Below are 24,943 nucleotides of genomic sequence, written 5' to 3'. Positions count from 1 at the left end.
AAAACTAACCTATGGGGCAACTAGAATTCAACGAAAGTTCGTTTTAATCACCTTACTAGAAAAAAGACCCTTTTTCTAGAGACCTGTCACCCACCAGGGTTTCCTCTAGGTGGAATGCTTCATCATTGGGGTTCCTCTTAATCCTCTACGAATTGAGGCATGCTGCAACTTGTGTACTACGTAGGAGCACTTAGTTACGGACTACGCGAGATGCAGTGATGTGGAGTGGAAGGAAGATAAGTCTTAAAAATACCGAACTAGTGGGCTACTATTTTATTCCTGCCCCTAGCTGATATGGTTAAAATCAGGGGTTAATACCAAGGAGAAACCTGACCTTAATGAGTTTGGTTCCCTATGTTTTGCGCCTGTGTCAACAAGCGCTTCATCAGGACTACACGGGGTCCAGCCCCGTGCATACCACTCCTAATAAATCCTATAATGAGGATATAGTGAAGTGCACACCTAATGTGTATACACAAAATACATATGGTTACTTAATGATACTCCGTATTTCTATTTAGGCAATACTATTGCCTCACGGTCAACAACAGGGGTAGAGGGGCTTGTAGTCACACATTCATCAAAGCACAACTCTCGGTTCGTTACCTACTTCTGTCCCTGGAGACCACAGACAAAGCGTAGCCTTGCTAGAGCACCATGCCCTCATGTCAAAAGATAAGTAGACAAATATACAAGTAATCGCACAGAGAGCCATGGATTGGTGGCCCTTCTGTTGCAAGATATAATGGTAGAGGGTGTAAAAGAGAGTTAGAAATAAAAGAAAAAACTATAAAAGTTATTGAGGTGTACAAAGTAAGAGGGACTCCCTCAAAGGACAAAAGAGGAAAAAGCCCAAAGACACCAACAGCGATGGGGATAGGGCCAGAAGTAGTTATGGGATCTGAAAGAAAAATCATTATAAAGAGCAAGCCATCTATAAGAAGAGCACTTACCTCACCAAAGGAGTAGCATTAGAGAGGCCTGCTGGCTAGTGCTAAAGTATTTTCTTACATTAAAGTACAGAAATATCATATTGTTCCATTGTTGCTAGTGAGGCCCTAAAACATGCAGCAACAAACTGCTACAATAAAACGGTATATGGGCTGCTGACGAGCAATTTTACTACATGACAACATTTGAATGGCATAATATTCATTGCTGTTAAGCGTTAATTAAAGAGGCTGCATATAACGTCTGCCCCCTTGTTTTGTCTTCAGATCAACTATTTTCAAGAAGGTCAAGCTTACCTGTGTTTTTTTGTTTTGGATGAGATTTCTTTTGCTTCTTTCTAGTATTGTTTGACCCCGGTGGAACCGGGACACTTGGCTCTGGTTTGCTGAGCGGCTTTTTTATGTCTTTTTGTTGTACTTCTTTGAAGCAAGGATGTCGACTCACTTTTTGTTGCACTGGAATGGGCTTCACAAATCCCGATTCCAGGAATTTTGATCTTCGATTTCTAAAACCTACAAACCAAGCCATAGCATGAGGAAAGCCACCTTTGTCACTGCATTCATTGACACTGAATAATGCCTGTAAAAATCTGAAAATGACATACACCTCAGGAATGATGCACAACATATCTTGACATGAGGAGCTATAGTAAACACATTCACAAGGTATACAAGAGTGATTTTTTGGTATGTTTGAAACCCTCTGTTTGAGTCAGAAGTACTTTCTAACTTGCAAAATGGGCTTACCGACCTATGCTAGCACTGGACATGAAATGGGCATTCCTTCCTAATTCTGATTCGGTATTGAATGTATCAATGGTGAGAAAGCAAATGAACTAACATGAAGATAAATTGATCTAGTAATTGAATGTGTGGTGATTAATGTAAACATTAATGCAGGAAAGGAACACATTTGATTTGTGCTGATTTACAATAACTGCAGAATGTTACGGTTTAACAAATATCTTATAAGCAACATGTTATAAATCAAATGTCATGAACTTCCTATTTTCTCGAGTTTATATAACGTTTGAATAGAATAACTTGTGCAAGTTAAACCATAATGCCTGATTCGTAGTAAAAGGAATGCATTACCTAACAGCGGTTAGCTTTGAGTTAGTAGTTCCTTGTTCTCACAGTAAAACAAATTGAGATGCAGAAGGTCGATCTATGTTTATGGCTAATGGGAACCAAGTCTAATGTTTCGAGAATAAAACTACTCAAGACTGACTGTAGTTAACCTTGTGATACAGTGTGTAAACTGCATGCATTTTTGTGGGGACCTTCTTACCAAAAAATGCTGCCACCTTATTGGCCCATGGAAGAAGAAGCCTGATATGTTTTAACATGTTTTCCTGAGATGGCTAGGGAGTACACTCCCCAGGATTATTAGAGGACTGACAAGCACAAACAGGCATACATCGATAACCCAGTTGATCGACTTGGGGAGCTCGAGGGAAGAGACTAGGGATCATCAGCATCTACCTGAAGGAGAGATTGTGAGAAGCAGTCCCCACCTTGGTGCAGCAGTGGGTAGCAGTCAGGGAGTCCCAATGGAGACCGGCCTCTGGAGATGGGGCTAGGCCACAACTGTTTGAAAGTTTGAACGGAATCTGAAAATATCGAACCCTCTCCTTACCTAAGAAGGATCACTGGATGGGGGATTCAACAGGGAAGAGAAGATGAAGCCCAAAGAGAACCCACCATCACAATCTAACATGATGGACAAATACGTGGTCCCAAGGTCCCATGTAGAAGACAGCATGGGCTACGGGACCAGCGCCTGCTGAAAAGCCCCCCTGGGAGCCATAATGGTGGAGATTCAAACCCTCCAGTCCTCCCTAAAGCCTCAAATAGACTCAGTAACTACAGAGGTGGGCCTCCTTCACGCAGATTTACAAAAGATGTCTGAAAAAGTGCATACAGCGAGGTAGATATCGGGAGATCCAGTCTTCTTCTAAACCAATGGAAGAACAGCTGCGTAAGTTGACTAAACGGAAGGAAGCGCTGGAAGCAAGAGTGGAGGATCAAGAAGAGAGATCCAGGCGAAACAACCTGCGTATAATGGGAGTCCCTGAGGGAGCAGAAGCCCCAAGTGTGTACCTCTTCGTGGAAGACTTGATCGTCAATCACCTGAAACCCAAATGCTTGTCAAAGTTTTTCTCAGTTGAACGGGCCTACAGAGCCCTGGTCCCACGTCCAAGACCGGGGGCTCCACCATGCACCATCATAGCCCAGATGCTGAACTTTAGAGACCGAGATGTCATCCTGCAAGCAGCAAGATCCCAGGGAGATCTTAAATATGAGAACTCTACCATCCGTTTCATTCCTGACTTCACAAATCCGTTCCAAAAACAAAGCAGGGGATTGGAGAATGTAAAGAGGACCCTTAGGGAGAAAGACATCAAATATATGATGCTGTTCCCAGCCAAGCTAAAAATCATAGCAGATGGGAAATCCTGGTGCTTCACCACACCAGAGGAAGCAAGGGATTGGCTGGAAGGATGGCGAGTGAAAGGATCCAAACACTGCAGAGTGGCCCAAGGAGGACCTACCCAAACGTCCTAGCCGAGGGAGGCTCCCAGGCAAGCGACAATGACCTGCGAAATAGAGAGAGGTCTCTTCCTGGGTCCTAGACCAGGAGTGTAACAATGGGGAGTGGACCGTTGCTTGAAGTCCCACACCCCAAAACAGACAAGATTGCCGAGAACATACAGTGATCGTCGGGGGGCAGTCAAGAGAGGAAGTAATGATGCAGGACGGATGGTGGGACTGCAGTGACAATTGGGAGCACAGAGACACTTGATGGAGGTATCGGTCCTGAACTTACTGCCAAATGTGGATATCTAGCATTGGGTTGGAGGAGTGGGGGCAAAATGTGAGTTGTGGGGAGGTTTTAAATAAGAGACAGGCAGTGATTGTGGGCTGAATGAGCGCACAGAGCAAGTACACCGGGGCAGCCAACCTCCCCCTCAGATGGTTGATTTGCAGTTCTGGGCGATAGGCGCTCTGCAAATTGGGGTAGTGGGAAGTTCAAGTCCCACAGTGCAGGATGGCAGGGAGGGTGGAGTTAAGGGAGTTAAGCTTTTATTAGTTACAGTGATGGTAGTTGAACATGATATAAAAGCTGAGAATGTGACACATAATGAGCGACAGGGAGTAGGATGCCCGGGGACGCCATTAGAAATCCAAGCGGAGCGAGGAGGTACACACAACAAAGCAAGAGATGCAAGATCAGCGCAGGCTTAAAATTATGTCATGGAACGTCAAAGGCCTGGGATCCAAAATAAAGCCCACACTGGTACTTCAATTTCTCAAGCGGCAGAAGCCGGATGTGATCTTACTAAAGGAAACACACCTGTAAGGGTGTAAGTTTAAAGCATTGAACAGGGGAGGATATAAATTAGTACCACATGCGGGGTATACGTCAGGATCACGGGGTGTGGGTATTGTCCTCAGAGCCACTGTAACATATGTCCCGGTAAGGACATGCCGAGATCCATTAGGTAGAATGGTATTTCAGTCCGGAAGCTGGGATGGTAGAACTTTGAACCTGGGCTCAGTATATGTCCCACCAACATTACAGAGTGAAACGAGGACAGCTCTGGGGGCGCAACTGCTGGAGTTACCGATAGGCACATTAATTATGGGGGGGACATAAACAATGTCATGTCCCTGTCGGAGGAGAGGTGGCGGGGAGGGCAGCCACAAACACCGGAACTCCTCTAGGAGGCTTTGGAGAGGCAATGGGTTGGGCTGACCTTTGGAGAGCCCACAATGGGACGGGGTGCCAATATACACACCAGTCGGCGAGACATGGGAGTTGATCATGGATAGACTATTTCTTCCCTCTGGGGCGGGACGTGGGGAGCTTCCGAGACACACAACTCGCACGAGGCATCTCAGATCACTCACCGGTGGTCACCTGATTCTAGGGACAAATAACAAGGGGTGTCCTGCCGCCTAGGTTGGAGGCTTGGCATATGATAGATAAGAAATTTGTAGAGCAGATACGGGAGGGCTCTGAGGACTATTTTCAACAAAACAAGGGATCGGTGGACTCAAGCTATGTTCTGTGGGAAGCATTTAATATGGATATAAGAGGACAATCTAAGGCCTTGGCAGGCGTAAAAAAGAAAATGGATAGACAAAAATACCATGAGCTTGAACAAAAAATAGTAAACATAGAATCCGAGCTGGTGGGAGGGGAAGACCAGGAGGGGGCCCTAACACATCAACTAAAGCTAGCACAATGGGAACTGCGGGAAGTAGCAGAAGGAGCAGCTAAGGTCCACGCACTGTCTATGAGGTTGGGAAAAAGGCCACGAAGCTCATCGCCTGGCTCAAGAGAAGAGATAGCGAGAGAAACTGGGTGACAGAAATCCTTGATCAGGTAGGGTTGGGGCATACGGGTGATGAGGCGATAGCCGCAGTATTCACGGATTTTTATGAGGAGGCATGTACCTCTAGGTCCACTAGGTCTAATGAAGAATATGCGGGGCTTCTAGCACAAGTGAACCTAAACACGTTATTGAAAGACGACTCAGAGATGCTAGACAGTGACATTACAGTAGAAGAAATAACGAGAGCCCTAGGGGATCTCCAATCGGGTAAGACCTCGGGCCCAAATGGGCTACCCCAGGAGCTGTTCAAGAAAACTGCCCAGATATTGGCACCCCAGCTACTAAACATGTTTTAGAGGTTAAGGATAAGGGACTGTTGCCAGAAGACCAAAGAACCACCACTATAGTGGTGATACTGAAAAAAGGGAAGCCGCAAATGGAGTGTACAATGTACAGGCCCATTTCCCTGCTTAATGCAGAACCTAAAATACTAGCCAAGGTCCTAGCAAAAAGGTTAGCAGGAGTGCTACCTTCACTTATTCATCTGGACCAGTCAGTCTTCGTTCCAAAGCACAGCACACATCTAAACCTAAGAGGATTATATGAGGTACTACACCTGACAAGGGAGTATGGGGCGAATGATGTGGCAGTCCTATCTCTATACGCCAGAATGACCTTTGACAGTGTGGAATGGAATTACCTATTTTTCTTACTGCCTCGATTGGGCTTCAGCCCACATTTTTGCGCCTGGGTTCATTTACTATATGAGGGACTAAGAGCCAGGGTGAGGTAAGAGTGAATGGCTGTGTCTCACGAGCAATAGAACTGCGAAGGGGCACGAGACAGGGATGTCCCCTTTCCCCCATGATCTTTGCTTTGGCTCTGGAGCCGTTACCAATTTGGGATCCTGGAGATCGGCTTATCCAGGGAATAGCAGTGGATGACAACTGGGAGGAGCAAATATCGCAGAAAATATCCTGCTGTATGTAAGCAAGCCCCGTGCTCCATACCGAAAATTGTACACATCTTCAATCTTTTTGGGAGCGATGCAGGATATCAAATCAATTTGGATGAATCCCTGATTTTCCCACTGGTCCAGGGCTTCCTGTCCTTACTGAATAGGTGTCCAGCCCCAATAGCCACAGATGAGTTCAAATATCCAGGAATTGAAATGACTAGAGATGAAAACCTATTTCTGGCACACAATATTGTTCCCCAGATAGATCGCTTCCAGACGGATGACAGCCATTGGCATACACTCCCCCTCTCACTGATAAGAAGAGCGGTCCTCTTTAAAATGATGACCCTCCTGCGGATCCTATATAATTTCCAAAATATGCCATTCAAAAACACTGAACCTCATATGCAAAGAATTAATGGTATCTTGAGGTCCCTATTATGGGACGGTGGGGTGGCACAAATTTCACTGGCAAAACAGTGGGGAGTCTACGATGGGGGCCTGGCAGTCGCAGACCTCAGAACCTATTACTGGGCCACCAAACTGGCGGTAGTGAACGAATGGGTGTTTGGGGATAGACAGGAACCAGCATACAGAGTGGATGGCCTGGCCATGGGAGGTGGAGATTACCCGGCGCCCCTCTATGGCAAGAAAGGCCAGAACCGGCTTCCACCTCACACGTTAGCGGTACTACGAGTTTGGAAGACAGCCAACAGATGCCTGGGATGGGAAGGGAAACGTACGGCAGAAACCTCATTATGGGACAGTGGCGTGATAAGATAAGTCAAGATATTGAGAACGTACACAAAGTGGCACATGATAGGAATTAAGAAACTTGGGGTATGTATGGAAGTCAGGCACACTAGTCACTTTCGAGACACTAAATACTGAATTTGACCTAGCACAGACAGTAATGTTCAGTTACCGACAGCTAAAACACCCCAAAAAGCCATCTTTCTGTGGGGGAAACGATTCCAGAATACTTCACCCAAGAAGGCAGGCTGCTGTTGGATCCGATGCCCTTTAAGGCAGTATCGCTGACATATAAAAAGATTATTAATAATATGCCTGACAATCTTGGCCCGCTACGAGAGGCACGGTCGGCCGATCTGGGAGACATAGACGATGAAGAATGGAGTGAGGCGCTTCAGTGCCCGAGAGAGATAGCGATAGGGGCTAGCTTCTGACTAGGGCAGCTAAGGATACCAAATAGATCCTACCTGTCCAGGACAAGAGTGTTTAAAATGGGTTGGATAGATTCTACCAGCTGCCCTTGGGGGTGCGGGGAGCTGGGCACATTTTTTCAAACACTTTGGTCCTGCCCTGCCATACAAAATTATTGGTCCAGAATAATAGCAACAATGAGAGAGGTGACAAGTGTGCAAGTACCGTTAGACGCTAAGTGGCTATTGCTGGGAATGTCAGTAGAGGAAAAATGGCCTAGACACATTGATACCTGGCTTGGGGTGGTGGCAGTAGAAGCAAAGCGCAACCTAGCTAGGCTATGGGGAGTAGGTAGGCTTCCAGCTATAAAAGATTGGAAGGAGGATCTGGACTGGTGCTAACAAGCGGAACAGATATTTTATCATGCCTGGGGTTGCCTACGCAAATTAAAACAAATATGTGGTTATTGGAAGCAGTATCTAGTGCTTAGCCAAACTGGGGAGAGGACCGGACATGTATTTGCATATGGGAGGGAGTTAAAGGAGAGGGAGTAGCTGGGCATCAACGTGGATTCCACAGAGGTTTAAAACAAGCCAGAACTAATATTGTAAAGTCGATCTAGCCCCCTTGCGAGGGGCCTAGGTATGGGAATGTGATTCGTATAATTGTGGTGTATCATGAATCAAATGCTAAATAAAAAGATGTTTTAAAAAAGAGACTACTAGGTGGCATTCCTACAGTTGCTGTCTTCCCTTAAATTATAAGAACACTGGCCCTGTTAATTCTCCTTCTGTAGGTTCACCATCTACTTGGCAGGTGTTTGTCTTGGTAGCATGTCGTTGCCCAAAATTTGTTTCTGGAATAACATCTTGGTAAATGTTCTCTCAGTTTGTATGACAACAGCCCTTTACACCAACTGATTTCCCATAAAAGAAGTATTTATACTATATAAACCTTGAGGAAGAGCCATCTGTACTCCTCATTATTGCTTTAAGACTGTTGCTGCTGATTGTATTGTCCTGGTGTCCTATCCCTCTATAATCCATGACCTTCGTGCATAACGCTTTTGCCTCCTTTGCTTTCTCTGGTAGGCAGGTTCCCTCATCACACAGCATCTCTTCTCTTAAATCATATGGACATTAAAGATAATACCAATATCTTTTCATGTGTAGGCAGAGGTCTCTGACACAGGGCAGATATTTCCTGATGGTAAAGTATTGGGATACTGTAAAAAGTTTAGTAAAATAATTGTAAAAATTATTTCTGTTAAATATTAACGTGAAATAAATTTATTCATTTAAAATGAATAGCAACATACAAATGAAACAGCCCTATTAACTTAATTTTGCATTAAATATTGAAGTAATTTAAATATATGATATTAAAGTTATTTTGAAAAATGTGTTAAAAAATTCACCTAAATGTATATGTATATATATATATATATATATATATATATATATATATATATATATATATATATATATATATATATATATATATATATATATATATATATCGAAGCAATCAGTCTGTAGCTGGTGCACTGAGCTACAGACTGATTGCTTCGATATATTAATTATGCTGATTGCACCCGGCGTTTAATGAAAAGTTTGTGGCAACTATTTAAAACAGAGAGAAGAACCGAGGAAAACTACTGAACGTAAGAAATCATCAACGAGTCAACTACGATTCCTTCGGAGCCTCTGAGGAAAATAATTCCTCCTTGTAACTAACTAGTGACACGAAGAAATAATCACAGAAACGTGCGAGCAACTCCGAACCCGGAGTGGGAGCATCGAGAAAGCGGAGCCGGAGGACGCCGCTTAATCGATGAACTTGCCAGGTAAGGAACACGCTGGAAGCGCGATACTGTGCAACTTTAATTTAAAAAACTGAATGCTTGTTAGCATTAACGCCGTAGCGTAAGCCTCTTTCAGTATTTAGAAATAACAATGTGAAAGAGCCAGAAAACGAAAGAAGCAAAGCACACGCCCCACATATCCAACACCACCTTAAAGTGAGATAATAGACTTTTGAATCACAAGAAAAATGGAGGCACAAGCTGCCAAAAGATCGCTAAAAGCTGAAACTCTTTTTAAAAAAGGTACAGAAGAGCAAATCCATCAGAGAGACAGTGATGGGAAAGATCAACCTACAAAAAATATCAAACAACTTTTTTTGCATTTGGAAAGACTCCTTAAAAAAGAGATCTCTAAAAGCTGGGAAATTATAACATTGGAGAAATACATTGAGTACAATCGGATTCCCAGAGGCCTAAGAATCTTCACATTACCAAATCACCCTGACACACGCCCAGAAATGCTTGAAGAATGGGCGAAAAACAGAATGAGCTGCTCAAGAAATATGGTTCTTATAGTAATTAAATATGCTAAACAAGATGTGGAAGCATTACACAGAGAAATAAAAACAGTAGAAGAAGAAATAGCTGTGTTGAACCAAGAAGATGAAGGCAACAAATTAAGGAAAGAAATGAAAAAGAATTTAGATAAATATGAAGAAGAAGTAGAATTACGGAAACAAAGAAAATTCAGACGAGATGAATTAGACTTCGAAACAGGCTCAATCTTAACATTTGCAAAACGCTTTGATGGCCTAAAAAAATAATTACATGCAGGTAAACTCACACTGATAGAATCTGGGAAAGTACCCATAAGTGAATCAGAGTCAAATCTGAGTGAGGAAGAACAAACACCAAGAATTGGAGGCCGCACAACTTTTTTAGACGAAATGAAACTAATCTACTTGGATCAGAAAACTCCGAGAACAAGAGGAAGAGGACGTGGTCGGGGGAGAGGGAGAGACAACAGCCAAACAAGGGAAGCACAAACGAAGGAGAAATATACGCAGAGGGAAAGGACAGAACAAAGGGCTACCCCCCGCTCAACAGAATTGCAAAAAAGCAGACAAAATGAACAGCATTAAAAAGAAAGAGAATTTGATCATCAACCTTTCCGAACACACACTGACCCAAGTAGAAAAAAGTGTTTTAAACAAGGGCCTATCCTTTTGCCCAGAAAAACATTATGATTTTGTGGAAACAAGAATAGACCTATACAAATACACTAGAAAATTGAAACTACAAAAGTTTTTTGCAAAGCGAACGCAGACAACAGAACAAGATCAACCAACAATCATTACGAGGGATAATACTCTGTCAATCCAGGACATTACGAACCTTAAAAATATCTATGACCTGGCTCTTAATCAAAACGATGAAGAAATGACAGAGACACAAATATTGGATGACCTCAATATAGACACAGACAAACATCCAAAATCTGGAATGAAGCCAAAGTCCAAATTCTGTCCCACTCTGAGTCCAGGAAACAGAATTGATCAATTCCATGATTTGGTCATAAATGAGTTGGAAAAAATGGAAAACACCACATCATTAACCAGAAACGAAAACCTAACAAAAAAAGAACGCCTGGCATTAGAAGCTTTGATGAAAAATGAAAAAATAACTATTAAACCAGCGGACAAAGGAGGAAATGTAGTGGTTTTAAATACATCAGATTACATTGAAGAAGCAATGAGACAACTGGGAGAAGAACAAAACTATACTCAACTGTCATCAAATCCCATCAATGATCTAACATTAGATCTAGAAAGAAGAATCCAAATATGGAAAATCAATGGACTTCTAAATGACGATGAAGCTCGATTCTTACTCAATGAAAGTCCTGTAATGCCCACGATATACTTTCTTCCAAAAGTCCACAAAACACTCATCAATCCACCAGGCAGACCAATAGTGTCAAGCTGCCAATCCCTATATCAAAATATCTCTATTTATGTGGATAAATATTTGGCACCAATAGTAATGAACCTCAGTTCATACGTGAAAGATACTGGGGATTTTTTAAGAACATTGTCAAATACAGGATGGCAGAAAGGCTCCCAATTAGTTACCATTGATGTGGTGTCCCTATATACATCCATTGACCATAAAATCGGACTGAAAGCAGTTGAATACTTCTTACGACAGAGAAACATCCAGAAATTAAACATACGGAAATGCTACTAGAAATGGTGGAACTATGCCTGAAAAATAACATCTTCCTCTTTAACCACAAAATATACAATCAAAAACGTGGTACAGCCATGGGAATATCTTTCTCACCGAGTTACGCCAACTTGACTATGGGATGGTGGGAAAAATTTGTGGCATGGCAAGAAGAAAACGAAGAACACAGCTAAAATAGAACTGTGGCTAAGGTATATTGACGATCTGTTTTTGATTTGGAATGGGAGTGCAAATGATTTTAAAAAATACTTCAACATCCTCAATACAAATGAAGTGGGATTAAAGTTCACCTATAACATCAGTTCCAAAGCAAACCAATATCTTGATGTGCAGATATACATTGAAAATGGGCAGATACAAACTAAAGTATATCGCAAACCAACAGCCACCAATAGCATTCTCCATGGTAAAAGCTTCCATCCTACTAGTCTAATAAGAAGTATTCAATACGTGGAATTCATAAGAATGAGAAGAAACTGCTCAACAGATGACATGGCGGAAAAAAGCTTTGAAGAGTGTAAAGAACGATTCTTGGAAAAAGGATACAAATATAGGGACGTACAACAAGGTCTAACACGGGCCAACACGGTCTCTCGAGAAGAATCTCTCATCAATAAGAGCAAAAAACAAACAGAAGATACTACTAGACTGATCATAACATACAGCAAGGAGAGTTTCAAGATCCATAAAATTCTCCAAAAATATTGGAATGTCCTAGAAAAAGACCCTGACATTGGAAAATCACTGGGAGAAAAACCCAACATAACCTATCGTAAAGCTGCTTCCCTAAAAGACAAACTAGTTAATAGCCACTTTATACCTAAAAAAATAACAACGTGGTTATCAGCCAAACAAAAAGGATTCAAACATTGTGGAAAATGTAAGGCTTGTAAAATTGGGAAATCAATATCTAACATCAAAGACTTTAGAGGAAAAACTTTCAACAACATTGAAAAAATAACATGCGATACAACTTATGTTGTATATATGATTGAATGCACATGTGGAATGCGCTATATCGGAAGTACCATCTGTCCGTTGAAAAAACGAATATTAGAACATCTGAGAGCCATCCATAATAAAGACATGACATATGCAATCTCCAAACACATCCATATGCAACATAAGACTAATTGGGAGGACATTCGCTACTTTGGAATCGCAACTGTACCTACACATGAAAGAGGTGGCAATCGTACCATGAAATTAAGAAGATTGGAATCGCGCCTCATTATTCGTTTTAAAACAAAGACCCCATTTGGTTTAAATGGGGATGAAGAATTACATGTACATTTGTAGACTGTAGAGCACGCAATGGATACTAAATCCGATATGTGAAATGAACACTTTCCCCTGAACTATGTAATCTTTAATAGGATTAAACATAGGTACTATACCTTTAACATCATTGGTCAAGGGGAGAATGTTTGTCTCCAAGTGGGAATATGATGTAAATCATACTGTCATATAACATCCAATCATGTTATCACATGTTTAAAAATATATTAACAGTGCTATCTACGAAATGTACTCTAAAAAAACCCTTGTATAAAACTGTGATTCGAATACGTACCACCAATACCAGAATGCTTTGCACTGGTGGTAATGAAACAAACACTATTTAAGGGGAAACTAAAAACGGACTCACTATACCGTGAAAAAGAACATCTCTTGTTCGAAACGTTGGTGGGTGGTGAATGGTGGTCGGCAATTGTGCTTAAAATAAATTAAGCTTCCACGATAGTTTTCTGGAGTGCGGTGCATCTTTTGCTTGGAGAATATATATATATATATATATATATATTACTAAAATGTGTGTTTAGAATTTAGTTAAATTAATTTAATATTATTGTAAAAAAACAATTATATATATTTTTTTAATTTAATTAAATTATCATAGATTTTTCTATGGGATGGTGTTGCAGTACCAGTGGTTTCATATATGTGATACTGGACTTACTCCAGATCTGACCTGGCGTACATTTACGGCTGTTTTAGAACCTTTTTGGCTGAATTAGTTCTAGAAGCGTGAATAGGAATGGACATACTTATTTTTAGATGGGTGCATGTCCCTCCATAAACCACTCCTTGGAACTCCCTAAACCCCTCCTAAATCCTCAGTAAACCCCACCTATTTAATCCTAAGTATTTTCCATTTTCTAGCGACTGCTCCCGTCCCTACCGCATTTCCTACAAAAACATGTACCCATGTCGGGGCAGATATCTCTGCATAACAGATAGGAGAGATGGCGGCAGAGACTTCTGTGCATAGGTTTGTGAATAGTGTTTTGTAGTACTATTGTGTTAATAATAAATGCACTACAATATTACGTTTGTGAATAGATCACAGTACGTCTACACCATTTTAGAAAAATACAAAACTAGTTTAAAAATTCCCATTCTTATCTAAATGTCAGATCATAGGCTAACCTTTCCAATAATTCTGAACCTCCAACCTGGCTATCCTACAAATTTGGACTACTGAGGGACAAGGAGGCAACCACTAATTCTGTGTTAGAATTCCTACTGTTGGAGCACACAAACAATGCAGAATACACACTCTGAGTAACTTCAAAGATCCACAAAAAATGCTTACTGACCTTTGCGGATTGGCTTGGCTGTTTGATGGCACATTGAAGCTGGGTAGTTGGGGATTCTATTCTTAGAGACTGTTTTTATTTTTTGCGGATTCAGTGTTCTGCGGCGCCTGCACAGTGGCATATACTGGCATAATCCACTGCACCCCAGTTCAACGTGGAAACCTTAACATAAGCAATGCTACCAATTTTACTATTTGATTTTAATATTTTAATGAAGTATTCACAATGATTTCACAACAATGAACACAAACAACCCAGACCACACAGTACAGAAATAAAATGAGCAGCAATAACAATGCACCAGAGCAATGCTCTCACAGGTGTATATTTGACAAGATGACTGCCAAAATAGGTAGTCTGCATTTTTAATTGATTTGTGCTCCTCTAGATTAAACATCTGAGCAGTGCTATGAAAACCAATATACAATGAATTTGAACAGAGGCAGCCATAGACTAAGTGCCAGCAGCTGGCGCCATTGGTGAACCATAGAAATGTGCCCCCACCATTTTTTTATTTTAAAAACATTTTTCCTCACCATTGGATCTTGCTGAACTTAGTACCACAGGCAGGACACTCTTCCACTTATAAGGTTCGGCCACTCCCCTTTAGTGGTATGTAAATTAATATTGTAAGCTGAATCTCTACCATGTGCAGTTCAAAGACATACCACATATGACTCAAGAGATGGAGACATGCCCCATATGACTCAAGAGATGGACAACAAACTTGACACGCAGGCAAATTTCTGTTGTCTGCTAATTTTCCAACTCTTAGACATGCAATATTATTGGGAGGCGTCAGAGTGCAGGATGGTTATCACAGAAGACTTTGAAAGAATTTCATTCAGTAAATGTAGCTAACAATACATGGCATTCCCAAATTAGCTAAAAAGAATGACTGCAAACATAAGTATTTTGAAACATCTACATGAAATAAAATTACGAAGATTTTTTATATTCTGAAATTGATTGAAATAGATACAATGTTAAGAGTTTTATCAATTGAACAAAGGGCCTCATTAGGATGTCGGTGGGACCACCACTAATAGGCCGTCCAAGAAGGTCACACTGAAATCCAGCAGAGTAGTCCAACCGTTGCATTATGTTGGTCGGATCATATTCCCTACAATAGGGTCAGTGCCTGCTCAAGCACCGCCATAGGGATTACGATATCCCTTTGCGACAGCCTTTCCATGGAAGCCATACCGTCCTCAATGGGCCTCCGCTGTGACGTCCGGGGGGCACCTGTGGTGCCACCCTAAACATCCATGCCCCATGTGCCAGGCACCACATGTTTCAAAACACACATTTTTCCATTACGGCCTGTGCTGCGGCCCTTTTCCACACCAGAGCATCAGCCGCAATGGAAAAGGAATATGCTACTTACCCCACATGCATCTGTTCTTGGCATGAAGAGCTGCAGATCTACACACTATGCATAGATCGCCATCTGGTGTTGGGCCTGGATGTTTGCACTTGTTTCTGTCTTGGAAAGTCTTTGGAAGTCACGAGGTAGGTGACTCCTCCTTTGGATCATAGTGCGCATGGGCATCGGCTCTATCCTCAGATTGTTTTTCGCCAGCAGGGAAATGATGGGAGTTTTGTAAGAAACAGGAAAGATGCCCATGTATTCTATATCTAAAAAAGATAGTACTGGAACAGATAAAGGTAGCCGGGGAGGCGGACGGGCGTGTGTAGATCTGCAGCTGTACATGCCAAGAACAGATGCATGCTGGTAAGCAGCATATTCTGTTCGAGGCATATGAGCTGCAGATTACAAAATATGCATAGATTGTATAGCAGTATCCCCTCCTAGCGGCGACCACCAGTATCTGTTGCAGTAGTTTGAAATAGTGTTTTGAGTACAGCTTGGCCCACACTAGCCTTTTGTTTAGTTTGCACATCTACACAATAGTGTTTTGTAAATGTGTGCAGTGTAGACCGTGTAGCTGCTTTGCAGGTATCATCTAAGGGAATGTTCCCTAAAAATGCCATTGAAGCCCCTATCTTTCGTGTAGAGTGAGCTTTAGGAGGAACAGATAATGTATGTTTTGCTTTGTGGTAGCAAATTTGTATGCATTTGACACTCCACCTAGCTATCCCAGATTTTGATATGGGGTTGCCTTTGTGTGGTGGTTTGAAAGACACGAATAGCTGTTTGGTCTTACAAAAAGGTTGCGTTCTCTCAATGTAGTAAAGCAGTGTTCTTTTGACATCTAAGGTGTGAAGAGCTCTTTCTGAGACTGTTTGTGGCTGCGAGAAGAATACGGGCAGCTCCACAGATTGATTGAGGTGGAAGGGAGAAATGACTTTAGGGAGGAATTTAGGATTAGGTCGGAGAACAACTTTATTATGATGCATCTGTAGAAAGGGTTCCTGAATGGTTAGTGCTTGTAGTTTTCATGTTAAGAATTGTAGCTCACATTTATGTAAAGGTTCAAATGGAGGCCCCATTAGTCTTGTGAGAACGATGTTTAATTTCCACACAGGTGAAGGTGGTACTCTGGGGGGAATTATTCTTTTGAGGCCCTCCATAAAGGCCTTTATGGCAGGTACTCTGAAAAGCGATAGATGTTGTCTATTTTGTAGATATGCTGCTATGACAGCAAGATGCAGTCTAATAGACGTGTAGGCTAAGTTGCATCTTTGGAGGTGTAGTAAGTAGCCTATGATGTGTTGGATAGACACATCTAGGGGATTGGTGTTGTTGTTATGACAATATATTACAAAACGTTTCCACTTGGCTGCATAGCATGCTCTAGTGGTAGGCCGTCTAGCTTCTTTAATGATGTTCATACAGTCAGGGGGAAGGTTAAGGTAACCGAATTCTAGGACCTCAGGAGCCAGATCGCTAGGTTGAGCTGAGCTGGGTCTGGGTGTTGGATCTCTCCATGGTACTGGGTTAAGAGGCGTGGAGAGAGGTGTAACTTGTGGTGGGGTACTACGGAGAGTTCCAGCAATGTGGTGTACCATGGTTGTCTGGCCCAAGTTGGAGCAACTAGGATGAGCGTCAAGGAATGTTGCTGTAGTTTGCGCACCACTAGTGGAATGAGTGGGAGAGGCAGAAAAGCGTACGCAAATCTGCCTGGCTAGTTCATCCATATTGCATTGCCTTTGGACAATGGGTGAGGATGTCTGGCAGCGAAGCTTGGGCATTTGGCGTTTTCTTGGGTGGCGAAGAGGTCTATCTGTGGTTGCCACCATATTTGAAAAAACGGTTGAAGAACTTGGGGATAAAGTTCCCACTCGTGGATCTGTTGTGTCTGACGGCTCAACAGATCGGCTATGGTGTTTTGGACTCCTGGGACATGTTGGGCTAGGAGAAAAATGTTCTGAGGTATAGCCCACCTCCATATGTTCTGTGCTAGCTGAGAGAGCTGCAGAGAGTGTGTCCTGCCTTGTTTTTGTATGTAGTACATGGCTTTCATGTTGTCCGTGTGGACTAAGACAGCCTTGCCTGATATGTGTTTTTGAAATGCTTTTAAGGCTAGGAATATGGCTAGTAACTCCAGGTGGTTGATGTGGAGTAACTTTTGTTGAGGTGTCCACCTGCCCTGCATGGTGTGATGTAGTAGGTGAGCTCCCTAGCCGGAGAGCGATGCGTCCGTCGTCATAACTAGTTGAGGAATCGGCTCTAGGAACGGTCGCTCTTTGGAAAGGTTTTTGGTGTTCCACCACTGCAGAGAGCGATGAGTACGACCGTCTACCAACACCAGATCTGTTAACTGACCTTGAGCCTGGCTCCATTGGCGTGCTAAGCACTCTTGGAGAGGATGCATCTGGAGTCTTGCATGAGGCACTATGAATATGCAAGAGGCCATCATCCCTATGAGTTGCATGAACACTCGAGCTGGAAGAGAGTGTTGCGGTTGGAATTTGGTGAGGAGAGTTTGCATTCTTGCTATCCTGGCAGGACTGGGATAGGCTGGCGCTCTTGAGGTGTCTATTGTGGCACCGAGGTATTGTTGTGTGTGGGATGGTTGCAGATGGGACTTGGCGTAGTTTACTGTGAAACCCAGGTCGTGAAGTTGTTGAAGAGTGGCATGAGTGTGTTGTACACACTGATTGTAGCTGGCTTTATGAGCCAGTCGTCCAGATATGGGAAGACGTGTATGTGCTGTCTTCTTAGGTGTGCTGCCACTACGGCTAGGCACTTGGTAAACACTTGTGGTGCTGTGGTGACTCCGAATGGGAGTACTTTGAATTGATAGTGCTGACCGTCCACTACGAATCTGAGATATTTCCTGTGAGCGTTGTGAATGGGAATGTGGAAATAGGTGTCCTTGAGGTCTAGGGTAGCAAGGAAGTCTCCCTGTGAAAGCAGAGGAAGGACTTGCCCATGTGGAAATGGTCTGAGTGTATGTATAGGTATAGGGGTCTGAGGTCTAGAATAGGCCTTCGAGAGCCGTCCTTTTTTGGTATGAGAAAATACAGGGAGTAAACTTCTTTGTTTTGTAGGAGGGAGATTACCTCCTGCTTTAGCAGTAAGGAATATGCTACTTACCAGTATGCATCTGTTCTTGGCATGTAGAGCTGCAGAGCCACACACTAGGATAGTAGATCTCCATCTGGTGTTGGGCTCAGATGCTTGCAGGTTGTTGTTGTCTTCGGAAGAAGTCTTTGTGGTCGCGAGATAGGTGACTCCTCCCTTGGATGACAGTGCGCATGGGCATCAACTCCATCGTTAGATTGTTTTTCGCCATGATGGGAAATGATGGTGTTTGTAGAAAAGAGAGAGATGTCCATGTGTGATGTCTAAGTAAGACAATGCTGGAACAGATACAGGTTCCGGGGAGGTGGGTGGGCATGTGTGGCTCTGCAGCTCTACATGCCAGGAACAGACTAGTAAGTAGCATATTCCGTTCGAGGCATATGAGCTGCAGATCACACACTAGGATAGACTATATAGCAGTATCTCCCCTAGCGGTGGTCACCTGTATCGGTTGCAGCAGTTTGAAATAAAGTTTTAAGGACAGCCTGTCCCACAGAAGCTTGTTGCTTTGCTTGCACGTCAACACAATAGTGTTTAGTGAAGGTGTGTGTTGTAGACCATGTGGCTGCCTTATAAATATCTTCTAAGGGAATGTTTCCTAAGAATACCATGGAAGCCCCTATTTTGCATGTGGAATGCGCTCTAGGGGGAACCGTTAGTGTGCGTTTAGCTTTATGGTAGCATATTTGGATACATTTAACTATACACCTAGCTATCCCAGATTTGGAAATGGGGTTGCCTTTATGTGGTGGAAAGAAAGCTACAAACAGTTGTTTTGCGGAATGATTGGTTCTGTCAATGTAGAAAAGAAGGGCTCTTTTAACGTCTAAGGTATGAAGAGCTCTTTCAGCTACCGACTCTGGATTTGTGAAGAACACTGGTAACTCTACTGATTGGTTAAGATGGAACGGAGATATGACTTTTGGAAGGAATTTCGGATTTGTCCTAAGAACCACTTTGTTACGGTGTAATTGTAAGAATGGTTCTTGTATGGTTAAAGCCTGGATTTCACTTACCATTCTGAGGGATGTGATAGCGATAAGGAAAGCCACTTTCCATGTGAGGAACAGTAGTTCGCATTTATGCAGAGATTCAAATGGGGGTCCCATGAGCCTGGTAAGAACAATGTTTAGATTCCACACTGGTGAGGGTGGTAATCTGGGAGGAATGATCCTTTTAAGTCCTTCCATGAAGGCTTTGATCGCAGGTACTCTAAAGAGTGACAAGTGTTGTCGATTTTGTAAGTAGGCTGCTAATGCTGCTAGGTGGATGAGTATGCCAAATTACATCTTTGCAAGTGTAGTAAATAGCAAATGATGTCCTGGATGGATGTATCCAGTGGGTTTATATAATTGTTAGTGAAGTAAATGGCAAATCTTTTCCATTTTGCAGCATAGCAAGCTCTAGTGGTAGGTCTTCTGGCCTCTTTTATTATGTTCATGCAGTCTGGTGGCAGGTTGAGGTAACCGAACTCTAGGACTTCAGGAGCCAGATCGCCAGATTCAGTTGACCTGGATCTGGGTGTCTGATTTCTCCATGGTTCTGGGTTAATAAGGACTGGGAGAGATGCAGTTTTTGGTATGGAACTAGCGAGAGTTCCAGTAGTGTTGGGAACCACGGCTGGCGTGCCCATGTGGGAGCTACTAGGATCAGTTTGAGAGACTGTTGCCTGAGCTTGTGTACCACTAATGGAATGAGTGGGAGAGGCGGAAAAGCGTACGCAAATCTGCCTGACCAGTTCATCCCTATCGCATTGCCCTTTGACTCCAGGTGGAGAAACCTGGCGGCGAAGGTTGGGCATTTTGCGTTTTCGTGTGTGGCGACAGATCTATGTCTGGTTGGCCCCATTGTTGGAAAAAAGGCAGTAGGACTTGGGGATGTAGTTCCCATTTGTGGATCTGTTGTGTTTGTCGACTTAACAGATCAGCAATTTGATTGTGAACCCCTGGAAGGTGTTCTGCAAGTAGGTATATGTTCTGAGGAATGGCCCATCTCCAAATGTTCTGTGCGAGCTGGGACAGCTGGAGAGAATGTGTGCCTCCTTGTTTTTGTATGTAATACATGGCTGTCATGTTGTCTGTCCGGATGAGGATAGTTTTGTTCTGGAGATGTAGTTGGAATGATTTTAGTGCTAGGAACACTGCTAGCAGTTCCAGGTAATTGATATTGAGCACTTTCTGTTGAGTGGTCCATTTGCCCTGAGTGGTGTGTCCGAGGAGATGGGCTCCCCATCCTGTGAGTGATGCGTCCGTTGTCAGCACTATCTGTGGAAGAGGCTCTAGGAACGGCCGCCCTTTGGACAGGTTTGTTATGTTCCACCATTTCAGAGAGTGATGTGTGCGGCTGTCCACCAACACCAGATCTGTGAGTTGTCGGTGAGCCTGGTTCCACTGACATGCTAGACATTCTTGCAAGGGACGCATTTGAAGTCTTGCATAAGGCACAATGAAGATGCATGATGCCATCATGCCTATGAGTTGCATGAACACTCTTGCTGGAAGAGTGTGTTGGATTTGAAATTTTGTGATAAGAGCTTGTATATTGGCTATCCTGGCTGGGCTGGGATATGCTAGGGCTGTGGAGGTGTTTATGGTGGCTCCTACATACTGATGTATGTGAGAGGGTTGGAGATGAGATTTGGGATCGTTTATTGTGAATCCCAAGTTGTGTAGGATTTGGATGATTTGGTGAGTGTGTAGAACACATTTGTTGAATGACTTTGCTTTTATTAGCCAGTCGTCCAGATACAGGAAGACATGAATTTGTTGCCTTCTGAGATGTGCTGCTACTACTGCCAGGCATTTTGTGAATACTCTGGGTGCGGTTGTTACCCCGAATGGAAGGACTGTAAACTGGTAGTGTTGTCCGTCCACCACAAATCTTAAATACTTCCTGTGGGCAGGATGTATGGGAATGTGAAAGTAGACGTCCTTGAGATCTAGTGTGGCAAGGAAATCGCCTTGTTGCAGTAGTGGGAGCACTTGTTGAAGAGTGATCATATGGAAATGATCTGAGTTGATATACAGATTTAGGGGTCTGAGGTCGAGTATTGGTCTTAGAGTCCCGTCCTTTTTGGGGATTAGGAAGTCGAGTGAGTATACCCCTGTACCCTGATGTTCCAAGGAAACTGGTTCTATTGCGTGTTTTTGAAGCAATGAGAGAACCTCTTGTTTGAGGAGTGTAAGATGGTCTGGTGACATGGAACGCTGTTTGGGTGGTATGTGGGGGGGTAGTTGTGAGTTCTAGGCAGTAACCATACTGGATAATTTGTCTTACCCACTTGTCTGTTGTGATGGAGTTCCAGACAGGTAGGAACTGTTTTAGTCTTCCACTGACCAGAGTGGAATGGTCTGGGGGGAGTGGAGGAAAGTCACTGTTTTGTGGCAGGGGAGGTACGAGTGTTGTTATTATGTATTATTATGTAGAGGAGGTGTCCGCTCCCAAATTTTTGGAGGCTCCTCTATAGAAGGAGCGCCAAAAGGAGCCACGTGGTTGGAGAGACTGTAATGCTCCCATGGACATAGCCATTTCTGTGTCCTTCTTCATTTTCTCATGGGCAGTGTCTACTGCTGGCCCAAAGAGCTGTTCCTGATTGAATGGTTGACTAAGTATGGTAGTTTGTACCTCTGGCTTAAATCCTGAAATGCGTAGCCACACATATCGTCGAAGGAGCACACTTGTGTTAATTGCTCTAGAGGCGGTGTCTGCGGCGTCAAGCGCATATTTAATTGCTGCGTTTGAAATAAGTTTTCCCTGGGTGCCTGGGTCTTATATTGGTCTGGCAGATGTTGTAAGAGAGTCTCTAATTGATCGTAGTGGGCCCTGTCATAGCATGCTAGTAGGGCTTGGGTGATGGCAATATGATTTGATTTGATTTGATTAAAAACTTATAAAGCGCACGTGTGCCCATGGCCTGATTAGCGGCTTGTGCTGCTACTCTTTTGCCAAAGGCTTCTAACAGTTTGGATTCTTTGTCTGGGGGTGGTGTATCTCCTGTGGTTTGGGAGTTGGCGCGTTTCCTATCATTGGAAACGACCACAGAATCCAAAGGGAGTTGCCCTTTGATGTAATTAGGATCTTCAGGGGCAGGCCTATATTTCTTCTCTATCCTTGGGTTGAGAACCCTGGCACGAACGGGGTCTTTAAACACTTCGGGGGCGTGTTTTATGACTCCTTTAATCATGGGTAGAATTTGTACAGACTTTTGAGATTGTTCGAAAGTGTCTAATAGGAAGTCTTCCTCTGGTGCGTCTGAGTGCATTGTGATGCTGTGGTAAAGTGCCGCTCTATTTAATAATTGGCCAAACCCCAGGTGATCGTCAGGAGGCGATGGTTTTGAGGGATATGGCTGAGGGTCAGGCATGTCTGGTAGAGGGAATGCCCAATCATCCAGTGGTGAGGTGTCTGGATCCGTGAACGGATCATTAGGGTCACCCCCACCCCCTAGGTCATCATCATCATCCTGTGGATGGAGAGGGTATAGGTAAGGGTGGTGTAGGCAGAGGGAGTGGGATAGGAGGCAGTATAGGAGATGAAGGAGGCATAGGGGATGTTGCAGAGTCCTTCCTGTTTACAGGAACTGGAGCAGGTGGTGTGTCCAGTTTCCATTTTTTACAGGGCACCGCGGTGACATGTCCAGTCTTGGGGTTGATATAAATCTTTTTCTGCCTTGGGTCGATGGGATCTGGATGAAAAAGTTCTTGTTCTTCAGGAACAGTCTTTGGTACCGGGTTTTTTGGTTCCGATTGAGGTTTTGGTTGATCGGTGGATTGTTTGGCTTTAGGAGGCGTATGAGAGTCCTTAGCCGTTGGTTTCGGTACCGATGATGGTTTCGGTGCCGATGTCGGTTTCGGAGCCGAAGGTGTATCTGTGGGCTTGGGAAGCTTCGCTGCCGGTTTATCTATTGGCCTTGCTGTTTTCGGGGCCAAAGGCGTTGGAGTCGATTTCGGTGGCGAGTGGTCTTTTGTCTTCGGTGCCGGTTGGACAATGACATGCGGTTTGCTCGGTCCCGAGCTACCGGAAGGCTTATCTTTCTTAAGAGCCGAGCCCGGAGGCGGGGCTTCTGAAGGGTGTTTTCGGTCTCGACTGGGGCCAGCAGGCGAAGTCTTGACCAATGCCTTTGGTTTTGGTAGGGTTGGGGCAGGGGCAGTAGTACTCACACGTTTCCCAGTAGTGATGGGGTCGTCTGAGTCGTCGGCTTCGCAAATTATTTGTATATTTTCAGGATCTTCTTCCGGGACATCGGGCCCTTCATCAAAGATGTCGTCTGGTTCCGGAGCTGTTCTCTGTGCCATGATGTGTCGTCGTGCCCTTCGATCTCGGATGGTCTTTTTGGATCGAAAGTATGCGCAGGTTGGACAGCTGGACTCGTCGTGTTCAGGTGATAGGCACAGGTTGCAGACTTTGTGGTGGTCACTGTGCGGAAATTTTGCTCCACACTGGGGGCATTTTTTGAAAGGCGTCCTTTCCATGAGCCGTAGGCCTCATGGCGTGGAGAGGCCCAGCGGCCCGCGTCGATGTCCGGAATCGAGTCGATGTCGAGAATGAAGGTGCGTCGATGTTTTGTGTGAAGTTTTGCGCTTCGAAAAGCTTGGAATTGATATTTGCAACCGGAGTGGAAAAGTTGAATCCGAACCCAATGGCGGAAAAAAACAATCTAACGATGGAGTTGATGCCCATGCGCACTGTCATTCAAGGGAGGAGTCACTTATCTCATGACCACAAAGACTTCTTCCGAAGACAACAACAACCTGCAAGCATCCGAGCCCAACACCAGATGGCGATATACTATCCTAGTGTGATATCTACAGCTCATATGCCTCGAACCAAATGTTCTTGTGACATTGTACGCTGTTTGGGTGGTATGTTTGGGGGGTTAGATGTTAGTTCGAGACAGTAGCCTGATTGAATTATCTGTTGCACCCACCTGTCTGAAATGATGTTAGCCCAGACAGGAAGGAATTGTTGGAGTCTTCCCCTGACTGGAGTGGAATGGTCTGGGGGAAGTAGAGGGAAGTCATTGGGTGGGGGTGGAGGCAGAGCGGGAGTTGTTGGTTTTGCCTCTGCCTTTGTTGTTGTTCCCCCTGTAACTACCTCTTTGGTAACCTCTAGTAAAGGTGGATTGGGTGGAAGCCTTTTATGAAGTGGAGGGGCTATCTGAGGAGTAGCCTCTGTGGGTACTTCTGAAGGATGAGCAATGAAAGAAACGTCTGGGAGCTTGCGACTGCAAGGTTCCCATAGATTTGGCTGTGTCTGTATCCTTCTTCATTTTTTCAAGGGATACATCCACATTAGGGCAAAATAGGTGTTGCTCATTGAATGGCTGATTGAGTATGGTACTCTGGACTTCAGGTTTGAAACCTGAAATGCGTAGCCAGGCATGCCT

At 43.7% G+C, this 24,943-nt stretch overlaps 1 protein-coding gene across 4 annotated transcripts in view; it reads right to left on the bottom strand.

Moving 5' to 3' along the window:
- The window catches only part of LOC146809647 (uncharacterized), a 977,933-nt gene that overhangs the window by 628,226 nt on the left and 324,764 nt on the right, over positions 1-24,943 (bottom strand). For 3 of the 4 annotated variants that reach the window (XM_085616504.1, XM_085616506.1, XM_085616505.1), the window contains exons 10-11: positions 14,067-14,228; positions 1,248-1,463 (exon numbers count right to left, since the gene is read on the bottom strand). In XM_085616504.1, the coding sequence (XP_085472630.1) occupies positions 1,248-1,463; positions 14,067-14,228 (378 nt within the window). The remainder of the gene's footprint in view (positions 1-1,247; positions 1,464-14,066; positions 14,229-24,943) is intronic. The other variant, XM_085616507.1, reaches the window with a different exon arrangement.

The sequence above is a fragment of the Triturus cristatus genome, chromosome 7, assembly GCF_964204655.1.
Source record: "Triturus cristatus chromosome 7, aTriCri1.1, whole genome shotgun sequence".
NCBI classification, from domain to species: domain Eukaryota; kingdom Metazoa; phylum Chordata; class Amphibia; order Caudata; family Salamandridae; genus Triturus; species Triturus cristatus.
The sequence above is the reverse complement of the archived record's forward strand: the minus strand, read 5'-3'. Positions and strand labels throughout refer to the sequence as shown.